Below are 19,543 nucleotides of genomic sequence, written 5' to 3'. Positions count from 1 at the left end.
CCTAGTGGCTCAGTGGTTAAGAATCCGCCTGCCAATGCAGGGGACACGGGTTTGATCCCTGGTCTGGGAAGATCCCACATGCCGCAGAGCAACTAAGCCTGTGCACTACAACTACTTAGCATGCACTCTAGAGCCCGCGAGCCACAACTACTGGGCCCAGGCGCCTAGAGCCATGCTCTGCAACCAGAGAAGCCACCACAATGAGAAGCTCGTGCATTGCAACAAAGAATAGCCCTCCCTCGCCCCTGCTAGAGAAAGCCCGAGTGCAGCAACGAAGACCCAACGCAGCCAAAAATTTAAAAATTTTTAAAAAGAGATAAATGAGAAATGGGGATGAAATATTTGCAACCTATATAACACTCAAAGAGTTAATCTCTATAATATGAAAGGATTCTTAAAAATCAAGACAATGGGGCTTCCCTGGTGGCGCAGTGGTTGAGAGTCCGCCTGCCGACGCAGGGGACACGGGTTCGTGCCCCGGTCGGGGAAATCCCACATGCCGCGGAGCGGCTGGGCCCGTGAGCCATGGCCGCTGAGCCTGCGCGTCCGGAGCCTGTGCTCCGAAACGGGAGAGGCCACAGCAGGGAGAGGCCCGCATACCGAAAAAAAAAAAAAAAAATCAAGACAATGAAGACCAAAAATACAGTAGAAAAATGGGCAAAAGACATGAAAAGACAGTTCAGAGTAAAAGAAAATGATCCTTATACATATGAAAAGATCATAGCCTCACTTGTAATTAATAGGAATATGAATAAAACTATACTGAGATACCACTTGTTGAAGGAGCTGTGGGAAAGATAAATACACTGATTTTAGGAGTGCAGAGTGGCACAATTCCCATGGAAGGGAAGATCTAATAAAATTTCACGTCTCTTTACTCTTTGATTCAGCAATCCCACTTTTACAAATGTACCCTTAAGATACATATACATAAACATAAAACAACATATGCACAAGATTATTTGCTGAAGCATTTGTATAGCCAAAGATAGGAAACAACACAGATATCCATCAATAGGTTTGGGTAAACTCATGGTACATCCACACGGTGGAGTACTATGCAAATGTTGAAAAAAGAATGATGAAAATCTTTATTTTCATCATTTTCTCCCTACTTTCATGGTAGGGAGTGACCTCTACAATGTACTAAACGAAAAAAGCAAGTGTAGAATAGTGTGCCCTTTGTGTAAGAAGTATGGTGAAATGCATGCATTGTGAATTTTTGCAAAAAGAAATACTAGAAAGATTAAACTGAAAACCAATAAAAAAGTTTATCTATAAAAGATGGGAATGGAATTAGGTGGGTGGAGGGGGTAGAGATTGAGGTGAAACTTCTCTGATTATAACTCTGTAGAAGTTTTGATTCTTGAGCCATGTAATAGGGTTTTTATATTTTCAAATAAAATTACATCTTAGAAAAACAAACATTAAAATTGAAAACAAATGCAAACAATTGAACCTAACTATATATTGAATTGCTCACATAAACTCAGAGAGATAAGAATTATTTCAAATAACTTTTGCACAAGGCTTTCTGACTGACCATCCTTAATGTGACATAATCTAAGGACAAAAAGAACTTTAAAGAAATCTTAAACCTCACTCAACAAATGTATTATTTTTGATATTTTAGTACTGGTATTTTTAATTTAGAAACTTTAAATATATTTTGTAGGAACCAAGATTTTCAGTGTAAGAGAAAAGAGAGACAAATGTAAAATCAATAAAGAAAAAAACCAGTCATGTTAAATTTGAATTGGGAAATCCATGTATGAACTCATAATTAGAAAAATACATTTCCTATAGCTGAACACTGAAAAGGCCTAGAAGCAATGACACCCAGTAGCAGAGAGAACATCTATTCCCAGCATCTTAGTTCTAATTTCTATTTCCAGATTGAAGGAACCTTGGAGCAATGACTGAGTCCAAGTCTGTGATAGGGAAGGTACATAAGTGATCCTGGGACATCTTGTGCCAGTAGGCCAGGAAATTGTCCAAGACTTTTGTTACCATGTCAAAAGGACATAGTTATCCATTCACCCAGGGAAGGGACCTGTACTGGCTGAAAAAGAATAATGATTGCAGTAGACAGAAACAACTTAAATCTTAAAAAACTCGTGAATCCACATGATACTCAAAAAGCGAAAAGGCCAAAAAAAAAAATCATTTTCCACTACTTGAAGTAGATATTAAATCAAACCCTTTACTTTGAAAATTGGTCATTATAGGGAAAAAAGTAAGCATTTATCCTGTTTTTTTAAGGTTAATGAGGAAGAGTTCTTTTTCACAGAAGAAATTTCTATTAATGTAGGAATTAGAGAATTATTTAATCACCAGATATTTCATTATTTGTTCAGGAAAGATTTATCAGTAAATGACCAAACCGTGGTGAAAATTTGTTGGGGAACAGGAAATTGGCATGGCACCAAAGCCTTACTCTGCAACTACTTAACTACTAAGGATGAAATATACCTAAAAAAGAGATGTGATAGTCACCACCTTAAACAAGTGATCAAACTTAAAATCAAACTAGTAATTTGATGTATCTCCTGGTGTAATACAAAATGAAAAACATATCTATATTATGACATATTCTTGTCAAAATGTGTAACCCGAATCTAATCACTCTTTTGGCGTACATTTTAGTTTATAGGAAACGTGGGAAAGAGGAACATGTTAAATGATACTACAAGAAAACAATCAGATATATCCAGAATATGGACTATTCTAGGGACAACCTGCAAACTCTCTTAAAAATTCATAAAAAAATAAAAAGATGGGCAATAAATAACTAGAGATATAACAACTAAATGCAATGCTTGAAATTGGATTGGATCCTGATTTGTAAAAACCTCCTATAAAGACATTTTTTTGGGATACTTGGGAAAATTTGAATATGGACTGAATAGTAAATTATACAAGGAAATAATTGTTAATTTTCTTACGTGTGATATGTATTGCAGATATAAAGGAAATTTCTGAGATATCCTCAGAAAACACAAGCTGATTTATTTTGGGATGAAGTGTCACGATGTCTGTGATTTACTTGAAAATTATTTTGCAAAAAACCAAACTATATATGTAAATACATACATATAAAGCAAACATGCCAAAATGTTAGCCATTGGATCAAGATGATGGGTATACAGGTATTCATTGTATTGTTCTTTGAACTTTTATCTCTCTAAAGTTTTTCATTAAAAATATTGGGAAAAAATATTGGCATTTGAGTCAAACTTTGAAGAATAGAATGTGAATACTATTCTTAAAGACTGATGTTCTTACACCAGTTCATTTAAGACAAACTTAGAAAACAGATAAAAAGAAAAAAATTATGTGACACAGAGATAACTACTTTTAATGTTTTGAGGCACTATATATATATATATATATATATATATACATATATATACACATACATATATATACACAGTCATCCATGGGTATCCCCAATGGATTGGTTCCAGGACCCACCTTCCTGCCCCCCACAGATACCAAAATCTGTGGATGCTCAAAGTGCTTTATATGTATAAAATGTTGTAGTATTTGCATTTAACTTATGACCATCTTTTAAATCCCTTCTAGATTACTTATAATACCTAATACAATGTAAATGCTGTGTAAGTCATTGCAAATACAATGTAAATCCTATGTAAATGGGTGGGAGCAGCAGCAAATTCAATTTTTGCTCTTTGGAACTTTCTGTATTTCTTAAAAGAATATTTTCAATCCATGGTTAGTTGACTCTGAGGATGCAGGACCCACGGATATGGAGGATTGACTGTGTATATTTACATCTATCTATCTATATCTATATCTATATATATATATATATATACACTGTACATCCTATATAATGTACACTATTTTTGTATTCTGTTTCTTCACTTTACAACATCATGTATGTCTTTCTGTCAGTAACTGTACATTAGCATCAGTTTACTAGCTACATGACATGCCATTGTAGAGATATCTTATGATGTACAGTAGTCTCCGCTGCCCTCCACCACCACCCCCGCCCCCCGGCTCCCCACCATCCACAGTTTCAATTACCTGCGATCAATCTTGGTCTGAAAATATTAAATGGAAAATTCCAGAAATAAACAATTCTTAAATTTTAAGTTGTGTATCATTCTGAGTAGTGTGATGAAATCTGGTGCCACTTAGCTGTCTTGGTTATCAGCTTGACTGTGGAGGTATCTCAGTGCTTGTGGTCAGTTAACCCTTATTTTACTTAGTAATGGCCCCAAAATGCCACAGTAGTGAGGCTGGCAATTTGGATATGCCAGAGAAGTTGTAAAGTGCTTTCTTTAAGTAAAAATGTGAAAGTTCTTGCTTTATTAAGGAAAGGAAAAAAATCATGTGCTGAGGTTGCTAAGATCCATGGTAAGAACAAATCCTGTACCTGTGAAATTGTGAAGAAGGAAAAATAAATTCATGCTACTTTTGCTGTTGCACCTCAAATTACAAAGGTTATGGCCACAGTATGTGGTAAGTGCTTAGTTAAGGTGGAAAAGGCATTAACTTTGTACAATTAGATAGTTTGAGAGAGATAAAGCACATGCGCACAAATGAGCACAATTCACGTAACTTTTTCCACAGTTTGCTGTTATAATTGTTCTATTTTATTATTGTTGTTAATCTTCTATTGTTCATAATTTATAAATTAAACTATGATAACATAGGTATGTACAGGAAAAAATAGTATATATAGGGTTTGGTACTATCCCCTGTTTCAGGCATCCACTGGGGGTCTTGGAACATAGGATAAGGGAGCTACAGAGAATAAGAGAGAGGGAGGGATTACAGTGTTTAACTAGTCCTCTATTGTTGGATGGTGCAATAAACATCTGTAATATACACCCTTTGCTCATGTGTCTGATTTCTTGGAAGTGTAAGAATTCAGGCTGTGAAATGTAAAATAGATAGCTAGTGGGAAGGAGCCACACAGCACAGGGAGATCAGCTCAGTGCTTTGTGACCACATAGAGGGGTGGGATAGGGAGGGTGGGAAGGACACACAAGAGGGAGGAGATATGGGGGATATATGTTTATGTATAGCTGTTTCACTTTGTTATACAGCAGAAACTAACACACCATCGTAAAGCAATTATACTCCAATAAAGATGTTAAAAAAAAAAGAATTCAGGCTGTGTAAAGGGCAGATGTGGAAATATGAGCAGAGGCATGGGAGACTGAAAAGAATAAGGAGTGTATGGGAAAGGCGGACCATAGGCCAGTGGACCATAGGCCACGAGAGGGTGTTATAAGTCTTATGATGATCCTGGAACGTAAAAGAGTTTGAGAAGACCTGCTCTCACTTAATCTTGGACTATGCCAAGTACAGTTCCAAGCACTTTTTCATGTATAACTTATTTAAATTGCAGGTACTGGGAATTCCCTGGCGGTCCCGTGGTTAGGACTCCACACTTACACTGCTGAGGGCGCAGATTCCATCCCTGATAAGGGAACTCAGATCCTGCAAGCCTCGTGAAGCGGTAAAAAAAAAAAAAAAAAAAAGCAGGTATTATTATTACTCGTAATTATAGGCAAGGAAACTGAGGCACCGAGATGTTTAACTGCCCACGGTTACCCATCTAGCGAGAGATGAAGCCAGGATTCAAATGAATGCAGGCTGGCTCCAGAGCCGAAGCGCTATTATCAAGAACCATGGTGGGATGCTGAGCTTAAAACCTGGGCCTTACTCACTTCAAACCTTAGACACATGAGTAAACGTGACGGTATAAATCAACATGGGCTTGATCTGTCCCTTTAATACCGCAAAAGCGTGAAGAGAATTAGCTGAGACGACAGAAAACTTCATAGATTGCTTATCTCCAAAATATAGGAAGCATTTAACACTCAGCATTGATCCAAAAGATGGCCAGCTTGCCTGAACTGAACCGATTTGCAGGCTTCAACAGTGAAGAGGCGCGCTCCACAGTTTGATAATTAAATTCCAAAAGGCGCGCGAGCCTCCGTGGAAAACAGTTTCCCGCCTCCCAGACGGTTGCAGCTCGCTCAGCAACAGCCTCTCTACTCCAAGTCCGTGACGCTCCGCACTTGCATTGGGCCCGCCCCTGGGATCTTTCTGCTTCTGCGCGGTTGAGTAATCGATGATTTTGCTCTCTTAACTCCGCCCGCTGTCCCGGAAGTTAATGCAGAAGCCACACCCCCTCCTTGGCCGGCCCGGGCGCAGCCATTTTAATTCATATCTGAGTGGGCGGTGGCGGTTCTTGTTGGCGGTCTGGCTCCGCAGGGCAGGGGGTAATTTTAGTTGTTTGGGGGTGGTTTTTAGTTTAATTTTTCTTTTCTAGCTTGGCATCGCGGGCCAGTTCGCACGTTCTAGTCGTCTGAGGCCATGTCAGGAGACGGAGCCACGGAGCAGGTGAGGAAGGAGAGTGGTGGGGCCTCGTGGCGACCTCTTCTCTCCCCGTCTCTGTTCGTCCGAGTTCAACAGCCATGTTCGCTTGAGGAGGAATCAAGGGTCTAATGAACCCGAAAGACAGGGTACAGAAGTACGGTGGGAATGGGGAGCAAGATCTGACTGAGATTTAAAACTTTTTTGGCTTCTCTGTCTTAGGCGTTAAGATGAACAAATATTTGATTTAGACAATAGCGAGGAAGCTACTTCGTCCTATTTAGATTCATGGGAATTCTCTGGTGAGAGTCTTTCCTTTAATACCATTTTGGTGTTAAGGGCTTAGGAATTGATTATTTTAACGTGTACCCGCTGTTTTCGAAAAACTTGACAGTGTTCCCTCCACCGCCTTTCCGACATATACTGTACCCAGAAAAAGGTTTGAGAAGTAATGTAAGATGAAACTAATCTGGAGAAATAGACTCTTGCATGAGCGAATGAAGAAGGAAGCAGTTTAGGAGTAAGAGCATCGTTATGCTAAGATTTGGGAATTTTGTGGCTTTCTCCTGCTCCTTCCCTTTCTTCTATCAACATTTCATTTTCATTTCTCCAACGAAACAAATAATTGTAGAATTTGATAAATCGGAAATGAGAATTCTGTTTGGGCCACTGTAAGTAAAAGCATCTGTTTTTTAGTACTGGATATGTGACATTTAAGTATTTTAAAATTCAGATTTTTAGTTAAATGATTTGTTTCTTTTGCTCTTTATTCATAATTTTGTAGGATAGTATTTACCTTTGAGTTTGAAAGAGGAAAATGGTGTTTTATGAAAGCTGTCAATTTATTTTTCGATTCAAGTCCGGTATGTTTAGGTAAATAGTTTTTAAAATGGAGGCTAGCTAGACTGCAGTCTCAATTTCCTGAAATTACCCATTGCCATAGCAACGAAATACACTTAGGTTTTCGTTTTTGAAGTCCCCAGCTTTTAATGTGGGGGCTGTTCTTGGAGGTTGACAGAGATGAGGCAGAATTGGAGTGTTCCTATTGAATAGGGTGACTGTAAATTTTATTATGTCGGGAAAGTTTGGCTAAACTGAATTTTGTGTTTGCTCGTCAACTGATTTCAGTCCTGAAATTTTCACAGTATTTCCATTTTACATGCTGTTAGAATGCCCAAGAATGCCAAGTCTTAAAATCGTTATGTCAAGTCTGTTTTTGTATACCGACCCTTTTTCTGGGCTCATGTTTTGTCACCTGAAAGTAGAGGAGGAATAATGTACTGAGGTTTTCATTGAAAGCTTCCCGAATTCATTGTTAATTTTTAAATTTATCTAAAATTGTAAACATACTGAAATGTTGCCATGACCTTTCATTTCAGAACTGTGGTGTTTTAAGTGGGAGAGAAGGTGGTAAAAATTTAAAGAAAAAAATTTCACCCATAAGTTTCATATGTAAAGTTTAGGACATAAGGAAAAGTGCAGTGAACAGCTGCAGTACAGTTCTTCACCTAGAATCGACAGTTGTTGAGTGTTTTGCCATATTTGCTTTATCTCCGTGTATATATTTATTTGAAAGTAAGTGACATATTCAGCCCCCCTTATTTCAGCATTCAGTACAAGGCATTAATACTGTTATATAACCATTATACCATTTCCCACCTAAGAAAATAAATAGCGATACCGTATCATTTCTAAAAATAAGTCCTAAGAATGTGATTCATAGGGTTTTATTATTTTAAAAATCAGAATCTACACTAATATGTATAAAATGGATAACTAATAAGAACCTGCTGTGTAAAAAAATAAATAAAATTCAAAAAAAAAATCAGAATCTAATCTAGGTTATTTGCATCATTTGGTTATGTCTCTTGAATCGTCCCTCTGTTTTTTCTCCCCTAGGATATATATTGTCTATTTGAAGAATCCAGAACAGTTCTCTTGTAGAACTTCTCATTTTATGTCTGGGCTTATTTGATTTGTGTGTACGTGGTATCATTTAACTTGTCCCCTCATCTTCTGTATTTCCTGAAAATTATGGTTATGTCTAAACTCAGAGCTTTGATAATATTCAGGTTAAATATTTTTGTGTAGAATACTTTATAACATCACATCAAAGGCACTTCATGCTAGGTTGTTCCAGTGTTAGTAATGGTTAAGTTTGCTCACTTGGTCAGGGTTAGGGTCATGACTGCTTGATCTCTTCATTGTAAAGGATTATTTTCCCCTTGGCAGTTAGTAATCTGTGGGTTGATAACTGTGTTCCTCAATAACCTTTTATCTAGTTATTTATCATCAATTGATAATCCTTAAATAAATCAGTTGTTTCCTTGAAAGTGGCAAATGGTGATTTTTTAGAAAATCCTATTCTGTCTCTACTTACTGGCTCATATTTTTTCCTCAAAGATGAAATTCCTTTTTTCTTTTCCCCTCCTTTTAAAAGATTGAGGATAGCTGTGGATTCATGGGGTTTCTCTGTATTTACTATGTTAAAATCAGCTATAGCCTTTTCTTTTTTTGTTTTTTAAATGCTTAACTTGTCCTAGGCTTTATGGTGCCTCCTATATGCTATATATTTTTTCCATCAGTCTGTAAGACATGTTTTGACATCTGATCTGATGATCAACAGAGAGTTATCTTCATATAGTATTTTAAACTCTTTAAAGATACATTTCAAACATGCAAGAAAAAAAGAGTAGTATAATGTATGATGTTTCTATCATAGAGCTTCACAGCGAAACATGTTTTTTCTCCATACTTTGACTTACTCTCCCCACCTCTATTACTTTGAAGCAAATCGCAGATACCGTATTATTCAACTTTAACTGAAATGGTAATTAAATGATACCTTAAAGAGTGACATGATCAAAAATAGGAATCAACTAGCTCACTTGATGTGTAAGACAACAGTTAATGAAAATTTAGAGGAAAAATGAGATGATGGACAAGGAAAAAAACGACTAAACAAAACTGAAGAATAATAAGAAAAACATCAAAACCACTCTGAATCATGGATTTGCTTTGGAAAGATGGTAAGGGTGGGATAGACAAAGAATCCTGGAGATATGAATTACAGATTTCTTTTAGCTGGTTAGCGTTGAAACTCAAAAAAAATTTTGTTCAGTAAACCTGATAATATCTTAAATTTGTTATTCAAAAATATAGATGGTCCTTTCTTCGTACTGAATCTCTAGATTTGTGCTGTATGAAAGAGGGAAATGATTGTAGACAAGCAAAATCACAGCTAAGGTTTATTGTGATTTTTTTTTTTTTTTTAACTCTTGTAAGGAAGTTCTATTTTACATTTAGAGGGCTATTTAAATTACCTTGCAGTTTTGGTGGGTATTCTTCTGGAGCTTCGTGTTTACTGTTTTTGTCAGTTTAATGGTGACAAAGCCACCTGCATATAGGTTTTGTTAGGTTTTCCCCCTAACAAAAGCACATCTGGTTCCCGTGTGGAATTATGGCTATATTTTTATCGTGTACGTTTTTTTTTTTACTGCTTGATTCAACTTCTGATCTCATTCTTCACTCCATTTTACCTTGTGCATCACCTCTACAGCATTTAATAGGCTATTGGTTAGAGTTCCTCCACTGGGTTTTGAGTTGAAAGGCTGCCTTAGTTATTCACCATTGCACCTTAAAAACCTAGAAACACTGTTTTGGTAATTAAAGGTGTTCACTAAATAAATGGATAAATTTTTGCATTCAGGCTATATGCTATATGTTACAAAATTTTAAAGAATTGTATCTTTTGGGAATACAGGTTCTTATAATTATTGTTAATAATTAATACAAAGTAAAATATTTTGGGGCATAAGAGTGAATGGTTTCTAAAGTTTTGTTACATGTATTTGGCCAAAGAAATGTATTTGGCCAAGTCAATTCCCATGAACCTTTAAGTCCCTAAATTTCTGTTTCTACACTTTCGTGTTTTAGGAATAAATTTTCAAACAATTCGTAGCCTATCCTAGAATTAGGAAGGCCTAAAGTATAAAAAGAATGATCCTTACTTCGGGAAAATTGCATGACTTGAAGGAACACAAATTAATTGCCAATAGTTCTTAACAAAGAGGGGAATTTAGGGCCATAAATAATTGTTTTGCTTTGGGTGAAAAATAAGTTTAGGAAGATATAGAAAATATGAAAAATATGTGTTCTATTATATACTTACTAATGAGGAAAGAAAGATGAAACACTCAATGTTGAAACCTGATTTATTTTGTTGAGTAACCATTAATATCTAGTAGGGGTTAAAGGGAAATAGTGCCAATTTTAAACCCAAGTGGATGTGTGTGGAGGTTAGAAGAGGGAGGGAAAGGCCAAGAATATATGTTATAAAGAATATATGTTATAACAACAGTGTGTTCTTTGGATCCTATTATTCTTCTCTGTTGTTAACAAAATCTTTCCGTAATAGCCTTTCCTACTTTTCCCCCTCCTATTTTAAGATAGTTAGTATAATAGTTTGGGGCAGGCAAATTTGATTTGATCTTATTGTTAATATTTCTTGAGGAAACTGACTACATAGAATACTCTGTTTGGCAGTAATTATTCCTAAGAGAGATTGATCTGTGTTTACAGAAATATTGGTTTTCCGGAGAAGTACAACAGAAGGAGATTGTGTTAGAAGAGATTGCATTCCCTCAGCATTAGGAATACAGAAATTTACATCCTAGATAGACCTTCCAGAATGGCAAAATCTATTCAGATGTTTGTATCTATTCAGATGTTTGTACCTATTCGGTGGATGATTGCAAAAAACAGTTCATAGTTTTAAGCTTTTCTGCCATTGTCTCTAAATCTTTATTCCTCTTTAGACAAGACCTAGTTGTGAATTTGAGTCTTTTTGTTTTTACTCAACAGTTGGTAATGGTATGAGAATTGATTTTAAAAGAGATTTTAGTTAAACAAATGTTTAAACTATTTTTAGATTAATGGATAGGTTATAATCAGCAGTAAATATTGAATAAAACCAGAAGGATAAAGCTGTGTCCTAATTGTTGTTTTCTAACATTTCAGTTAGTTTATCAAGTGAATTAATATTTTGGCTACTCCTGGTCTAAAGCTGCATTTTTCAAATTCTAAAATATTAAGATTTTTATTTATAGTTTGTAGCTGTTTGTTTCCTGGGGGATGAATAAACAAATTTAATAAGCAAATATGATAAGTATAATTATTTGGACCAATAACCATTAGCCTATTTTTTCTTTGTTAAGCTTTTGAATTGTTTGCATGTTTAGTAGATTTTAGTCTTTGGAAGGTTTGAATGGTTTATATACAGGATACATATTCAGATTCATTCACAAAAAACATCTAGTAGAGTTTTGTTGCACTGGTAAAGGAACAGAGGACTAAGCTGGCGTCCAATATTAATGTCATCTGTCACATAAAATGCTTAATTCTCTAGGCATATGAATCGGCTCAGTTATTACTTGCAGATACTTGCAGAGTGCTACCCTAGTCTACTTTTTTTTTTTTTTTTGTGCGGTACACGGGCCTCTCACTGTTGTGGCCTCTCCCGTTGCGGAGCACAGGCTCCGGACCCGCAGGCTCAGCGGCCATGGCTCACGGGCCCAGCCGCTCCGCGGCCGGTGGGATCTTCCCGGACCGGGGCACGAACCCGTTTCCCCTGCATCGGCAGGTGGACTCTCAAGCACTGCGCCACCAGGGAAGCCCCCAGTCTGCTTTTAACTTTGAAAAAGACAACCAAGACAGACCTAAGAGTTGAAATGTATGTATTTGCAGTTTTCTTAATGTTTTAACAGCAAAAGGAATGACTTAGGTCTGATTCCACTTTATTTTTGAAGAAACACAACATTTGGAAAAAAATATATTTACAGAACAGGTGGTGTTTTCTCAGAATGGAGTCCATGGTCCATTGCATCATATTCACTTAGGTGCTTTATGAAAGTATAGGTACCTATACCTCAATTTCAGACATACTATCAATGTAACAGATTCTGTAGGTCAGGCTGAGAATCTTCATTGGAAATGAGTATCACGTGATTTTTATGTAAATGAAAGTTTGCAAATCACTTAGGTTAGGGATTGAAGATACTTGGACCTTCAAAGTTGGTTTTGAATACATTGATAAAATAAATGGAGGAAAACATTGCAGATTATTTGAGGATGGTTAGGCCTTTGATAGTATTTTTACTGATTTTTCTCTCCCTACTATATTTAGTCACTCATTATCCTTAATAGTGGAAAGTACTCATTACAAACCTAGTTTTGAGACTCTGCTTGTTCTGTTGCAAAAATCTTGGTCAAAAAGCTAATATAAGTTTACATCCTTTAACTTACTACATTCCTCCTGCATACTTTTGATGTTTATCACTTGGTTTAAATGTTCACTGACCTCTAGTTTAACTTAATTTCCATATGACCTCCAGCATAACACCCTCCCCCATTTACCACAAAAATAGCTGTTTGGAGAAAGAGAAGTACATTTTTTTTCCTGTCCAGATTTTACTTCCCTTGTGGAAATGGAAAGAAGAAATTAAATTAGATTATAAATTATTTAATCATTAATATAATAGTGTCTGTCACTTCTCCACGCCCCACGCCATTAACAACCACCTAATATAAATTAAGCTATCGTATAGAAAGAAAGTGGTTTGCAGCTTAACTCGGTTTCCCAGAGGCTACATGACATATCCACAGTTATATGAAAAGGCTATTAAAAATGTTGCTCCCTTTTCCAACTACATAATTGTAGTTTTGTGGTCTTATACTTCATCAAAAACAATATATTGCAATAGGTTGAAAGCAGAAGCAGATGTCTTCTATTCAGCCAGACATTAGAGAGATCAGAAAAATGTAAAACAGTGCCGTTTTTCACTAGTTTTTTTAAAGTGTGGAAAATATTTTAAAATAAAATCAGAAGTTTATTTTAAATGAATTAACACATTAAAATTTTTACAGTTTTAATTTTTAGTATGATAATGTTGATTTAACCCCCACATTTAAAAAAAAATCTCTGGTTCCTCATTTTTAAGAGTGCTAAGCGATTTTTTATAAGAAGTTTGACAACTGTTGAAATAGTGCAGGGAGCCTGTGAGACAATGTCATAAGTTCTATTTCTGAGTTAGCTTCACAAAACAAAAGGTTAAATATAGAAAGTAAAACGACAACCAGCTGAATGGGAGAAAATTTTTGTATATCGTTTATCCAATAAAAGACTAGTATCTATAATATGTAAAGGACTCTTGCAATGCAATAACAAAAAAGAATTAAAAATGGGCAAGCAATCTGAAAAGACCCTTCTCTAAATATATACAAAAGCCAATAAGAACATGAAAAGTGCTGAACTTCATTAACCACCAGGGAAATAAAGATCAAAACCACGAGTTACCACTTTACCTGCTCGGATGGTTATAATCATCAAAAAGATGGATAATAACAAGTGTTGGTGGGGATGTAGAGAAATTGGAGCCCTCACACTGGTGGGACTGTAAAATGGTTCAATCGCTTTGGAAAACAGTCTGCCAGTTTTTCAAAATGTTACGCAGAGATTTGCTTTTTGACCTATCAATTTCACTTCTAGGTATATACCTAAGTAAAAAGAAAACACAAAACGAATTCCACTCAAAAACTGGAAATAATCCAAATGTCCGTCAACTGATTAATAAATAAAATGTGGGATATCCATGCAATGGAATACTTAGCAATAGAAAGGAAAGTACTGATATATGATAAAACATGAACCTTGCAAACATGCAAAGTGAAAGTCAGAAACAAAACACATTGTATGATATCATTTACATGAAATACCTGCACATCTATAGAAACAAAGTAGATTGGTGGTTGCCTAGGGCTAGGGGGACTGGGAAATGGGATTGCCTGTTAATGGGTACCGGTTTTTATTTAGGGTGATAAAAATGTTTTAAAATTTATTATGGTGAATATAATAAATTTAAGCCATTGAATTTTACACTTTAAATGGGTGAATTGTATGGAAAGTGGTTATGTCTCAATAAAGCCATTATTAAAAATAAAAAAGGTCAAACATGTATAATATATCCTATCTCCATACTTTAAGCCAGTTGTACACGGGTTATTCTTCACCTAGAAAAGTTGATATTTTAGCAGTGCACTATGACTAGAAAAACAGTTCATAGAACAGATACTGGAGGTAGTTCCTCAGCAACATTTTCGCCTTATACAAAAAAAAAGTCTGTCGTCTACTTCACAATTTTTTCTGATTTTTGTACCCATTTGAAATAGTATATGTTGGTGTGTATGTGTATACTCCTTACGGTTGTGTTATTTTTCTGGTTTTTAAAATGGTGCAAATCAAAGAAGTTCCCGCTATCCTACTAGTATCATTAAATGTGCATGCCTTGGGAACTGAACTAGTCCAGCTTTTGTTCTGCTCATTTGATATGGGGCCCATCCTACTCCCCATTATCATCCCCCTGAAGAATGATAGTGGGATTACAGATATTCCAAAGACAAAAGCTGGATTTTGATAGTTTCTTTATAGTAATGGTTTGGGGACATGTAAGCATGAGACGGCTCTTCTTTTGCTATAACTAAGGAGAGCTCTGACCTCATTCCATTACAAATGGGCACTGGAAACTTGGCACAGGTTTTCTTAAAGTGACCTATTTCTCTGATCTGGCAACAGATTCAGGAAATAATATTACAAGTCCATTCCTTATGGAGGCTCAGTCTCCTTGTGGATACTAGAAAACTGTTCAGTTTTCATTTGCTTTACAGCAGTGTGGTAACCAGGCCACAAAACAAAAATGTTATGCTCTTGGTTACCCAATTGGTTCATAGCTGTGGTGATGAATGACTTTTTATTGTGAGAATTAAATGTGGCCTTTAACTACCAGAGGATACTCTTGGCCATTTTGGTTACCTTCTGTTGATAATTAATTCAGTTGATTGAGAATTATCTAGATAGATTGTTTTATGAACATTTAACTACATCCTTGTCCAGAGGAAAACATCTAGGGTTATAAGAGATTCTGCGAAGAGCTGAGCCATAGTTCTGCCGGATTCTAACTGGACTTTGGGCAGATTCATGTAAAATTTAGTTATAGTTTTTATTATGAAATGGGGTTATCAGTTGCTTAATGAGGAGTGACAATGCCTAACATAGTAGATGCTCAATAGATGTTTGTTTTATATCTGAACCAACATCCTTTCCATGGGGTTCTTAGGTCCCTGGTAACCTCTTCCCCCAGGTGTCTGTGGACAGAATTGCCGGGGTTCCCTGAACTTGAATGGGCAAAATAAACTTTTCACTAATCTCTAACTGAAATTGAGCCTTTCCTTCTATTACAAATGTAGGCAGGAAACCACAGAAGTAGCGTTAGCAATAGCTGTGTGACTGGGACAGACGTATTCAAAGTACTGTTGGCACTCATCACTAGACTCGCCACTAGATTTTGTTATTTCATGTGTTAAGTATTTATTACAATATAAACTTTGTTTAAAAATATTTTGATAATTACATTTCAGTATAATTGGCTTCCTTTGAAATCCTGCATAGTTTATTTTGTGTATTTAAGAACATTATCCCTAGAAAGGCCCATAGGCTTCGCTAGATTGCAGGAAGTTTCAGCAGCACACACAAAAAGTTTGGAATCCATAAAGAGCCATAATTTTCAACTGAGGCTGCACATTAGAACCTCCTGGAGAGTTTTTTTTAAAATAGTGATGGGAAAAAAATAAATAAATAATAAAAAAAATAAAATAGTGACGGTCCAGGCCCCTTCCTAGAGATTCTGTTTTAATTGATCTAGAGGGAGGCTTGAGCATCTTTTTAAATTCCCTTTACCCCAGGTGATTCTGATGTGCTGCCAGGGTTGAGAATCACTAAGTGAATGGCTTGTTGTATTTTGTAAGGAGACATTTATACTTGCTGCAATTATGCTGGTCAGATATTAGATGCTGTCTTCTGAGTTTCTCTGTTCTTTTGCAGATTATGGCATACATTATCTAATTTTGGTAGGTTAATTTTCAGCAAGTGGATTTGAGTGATTTGGCCTCCCATCAGACTGCTTTGAAACACTGATTGTTAGCATTAATTAATTTAACTGGTTTTTAATTCCTGATTTAAAGTTCCTGTATCACATTTACTTCTTATTTTACCATTAACATTTTATAGTTGATATCTTATGAATCCTAGTTTATTTTAAAGTATTTTTAAAGTTTGTCAAGAAGTAAACCGTTTGAAAGAAATCTTTATTTTGTTGTATCCCAAGTGCCCATTCAACAATGCCTGGCACACACTAGGCACTGAACAAATATTTCTCAGGTGAACAGTAAAAACTCAAAGAGCAGAAGAGTATACAGTGTGTGAAGTATGCTTGTATGTGGTGTGTGTGTCTCCCCATCCACTCCTATTTTTTTAACCGGCTATTATGGAGATTGTTCCATGTTGCTGTTTATAGAGCTGCATTGCTTTGTTCCTTTTAGTGACTACAGATTCCATAATTTAACCAGTTCTTTTACACGTGATTATTTAAATTATTCCTAGTCTTACACAACAACAAACAGCCACATAGCTGATTACTCTCCTGTGTACATCTTTGTGTATGTGTAGAGTAGGGTAAGTTGTCAGAACTGGAATTCAGGGTCAGATATTCATGTTAAATTTTGGTCAATATTACCGCTTGTTCCTGCCAACAATTCAAGAATGTCTGTTTCTATTGATATATATCCTTGCCAGTGTAATGTTAATTATAAAACACCATTGTGGGTGCTTAAAACTTAGCCTTCCAATGCAGGGGGTGCAGGTTCGATCCCTGGTCGGGGTGCTAAGGTCCCACACGTATGGCCAAAAAACCAAAACATAAAACAGAAGCAATATTGTAACAAATTCAATAAAGACTTTAAAAATGGTCTACATATGAAGTGAGTAGCATTGACATATATACACTACCAAATGTAAAATAGATAGCTAGTGGGAAGCAGCTGCATCGCACAGGGAGATCAGCTCAGCGCTTTGTGACCACCTAGAGGCATGGGATAGGGAGGGTGGGAGGGAGACGCAAGAGGGAGGGGATATGGGGATATATGTATACATATAGCTGATTATACAGCAGAAACTAACACAACATTGTAAAGCAATTATACTCCAGTAAAGATGTTAAAAAAAAAATGGTCCACATCAAAAAAAATCTTTTAAAAAAACCAAAAACACCCTTGATCTCTGTCTTGTGGCTTACATTTGTATTGCTTTCGAATGTTTAAAGTTTATTGTTCTTTTTCTGTGAACTGTTCGAATACTTTGCCCATTTTCTTTTTGAGTTTCTGATCTTTTAGTGACTGGACTTTATATTAATAAATTTAATACTTTGCCATGTGTGTTGGGGATATTTTTTAAGTTTGTCTTTTCAATGTCATTGTGATACTTTTCCCATGCACAAATGTAAATAAACTTTATGAATTAAGTTTACTCTTTTCAGAGGCTTTTAAAGAGCCTTCCTGGGCAAAGATACATTTCATTATATTTTCCAATGGTTCTTTCTTGTGTTTTTGTTTTTAATGTTTAAATCTTTGATCTATCTGAAATTAATTTGGTAGAAAGGGTAAAATAGGAATTCAACTTTATTTTGGTAGATAACAGTTATTCTAGCACCATGCACTGAATAACCCAACATTCCGATTTGAAATGCCACCTTTATTATTTGCTGATTTTCCATATATCCTCTTTTTGAACCATCCTGATCTGGTGATTTATCACCATTGCAGTACTCTTTATTTATGATTTTATGTTCTAATATGTGGGTGGGACCAGTGGTCCTCCTTTATTAAACTTTTCCAGTTTTCGTTTCTAAACTAAAGTAGTTTAAGCAAGCTACTTACAAAGCTCTTGTGTATTAGTTGAATATCCTAATTTTGATACAAAATTATATTAGTCTTTTAAAACATGGTTTTCTTTCTAAATAAATGTATACTTATCAGTGGTGGAAACTGATTTATTCCAAAGAAAAGTATCCTTCTTCCAGGTAATTATTTTCCCCTAGACACATGACTTGAAAATTTTTTTCCCAACTGCTATTTTGACAGAATTGCTTGGTGAAATATTAATTGCCACTAAGGGGGGAAAAAAGGAAAAAGAAAGGCATTAGGGGCAATGCTTCCCTCTCTATCCCCTCTTGAATGTTACTGATATTTATTACCATACTGTGGATTTCAAGAAGTCCTACAAAAAAGGTAAAACCAAACTTAGTACAAATTAACATTTATCTGAATTTTTTGAGTATCACTTTTTGTGGTACACAGTAGTATTCTGAACAACAATTTGAGAAGTAATACTTGTATTTATGCCTCAGGTCCTAGCTACTCTTTTAGGTATTAATTTTTTAAGATTATATTTCTATAAGAAAAATAAAACTACCTTATTAAAGAGTTTAGAAAATATTAAAAGAACAGGGGGGAGTCACCTGTACTTCTACCACCTATCACCCAGACATGACTACTAAATATTTTAGTACAATCTTTTCAATCTGTTTTATTATGGACTTCTTTTATAGTTTTCATTATGCTGTACATACACTTGTAAATCATGCTTTTAAAACTTTCACATCAAAAATAAAAATTCCGTGTCATTTCATGCTTTTTCTTTGTGGCTCAGGATGAATTCTGTATAGCAGTGTTTCTCAATGTTGGTCCAGGGACCCTGTGGGTTCCCAAGACTTTCAGAGGACCTGTGAGTTCATACTGTTTCATAATAGATTTAAGACATTATTTGCCTTTTTCACTGGTAATCTCATGAGTCTACAGTGGAATTTTTACTTGAGTTGATATTGCAGAAGCAGATAAGAAATCCAGCTGCATTTTGAAGTCTCACATTATATAGATTTGCAAATATATGTAACATAATCTCGCTGAATTTTTAAAGTTATTTTTCATTAAAATGTTATTTATGTTAACATGTAAATAATTTTATTGTTATTTGTACACGAATAAATATCTAACATTTTTCTCAGTTTTAATTTCTAATATGGTAAATGCTGAAATAACTCACATGAACAAAAGCTCTTTGGTATACTCAAGTGTATAAAAGCGGTCCCGAGACTACAGAGTTTGAGAACTGCTGCTCTATATTATTAAATGTAAAAGATGGGTTTATTTTAGTTTTAAAAATGTTTTTTAAAAGTATATGTTCGGGGGCTTCCCTGGTGGCGCAGTGGTTGAGAGCCCGCCTGCCGATGCAGGGGAC

At 35.6% G+C, this 19,543-nt stretch overlaps 1 protein-coding gene across 1 annotated transcript in view; it reads left to right on the top strand.

Annotated features, from left to right (window-relative positions):
- The first annotated feature begins 6,187 nt into the window (after window positions 1-6,187).
- CSTF3 (cleavage stimulation factor subunit 3) overlaps window positions 6,188-19,543 on the top strand; it is a 69,934-nt gene continuing 56,578 nt past the window's right edge. The window contains exon 1 of the mRNA XM_007111140.4: window positions 6,188-6,387. Within this exon, the coding sequence (XP_007111202.1) occupies window positions 6,361-6,387 (27 nt within the window). The 5' untranslated portion in view covers window positions 6,188-6,360. The remainder of the gene's footprint in view (window positions 6,388-19,543) is intronic.

Source organism: Physeter macrocephalus, chromosome 16, assembly GCF_002837175.3.
Source record: "Physeter macrocephalus isolate SW-GA chromosome 16, ASM283717v5, whole genome shotgun sequence".
Classification (NCBI taxonomy): Eukaryota; Metazoa; Chordata; class Mammalia; order Artiodactyla; family Physeteridae; genus Physeter; species Physeter macrocephalus.
This window is presented reverse-complemented; position numbering and strand designations above follow the sequence as displayed.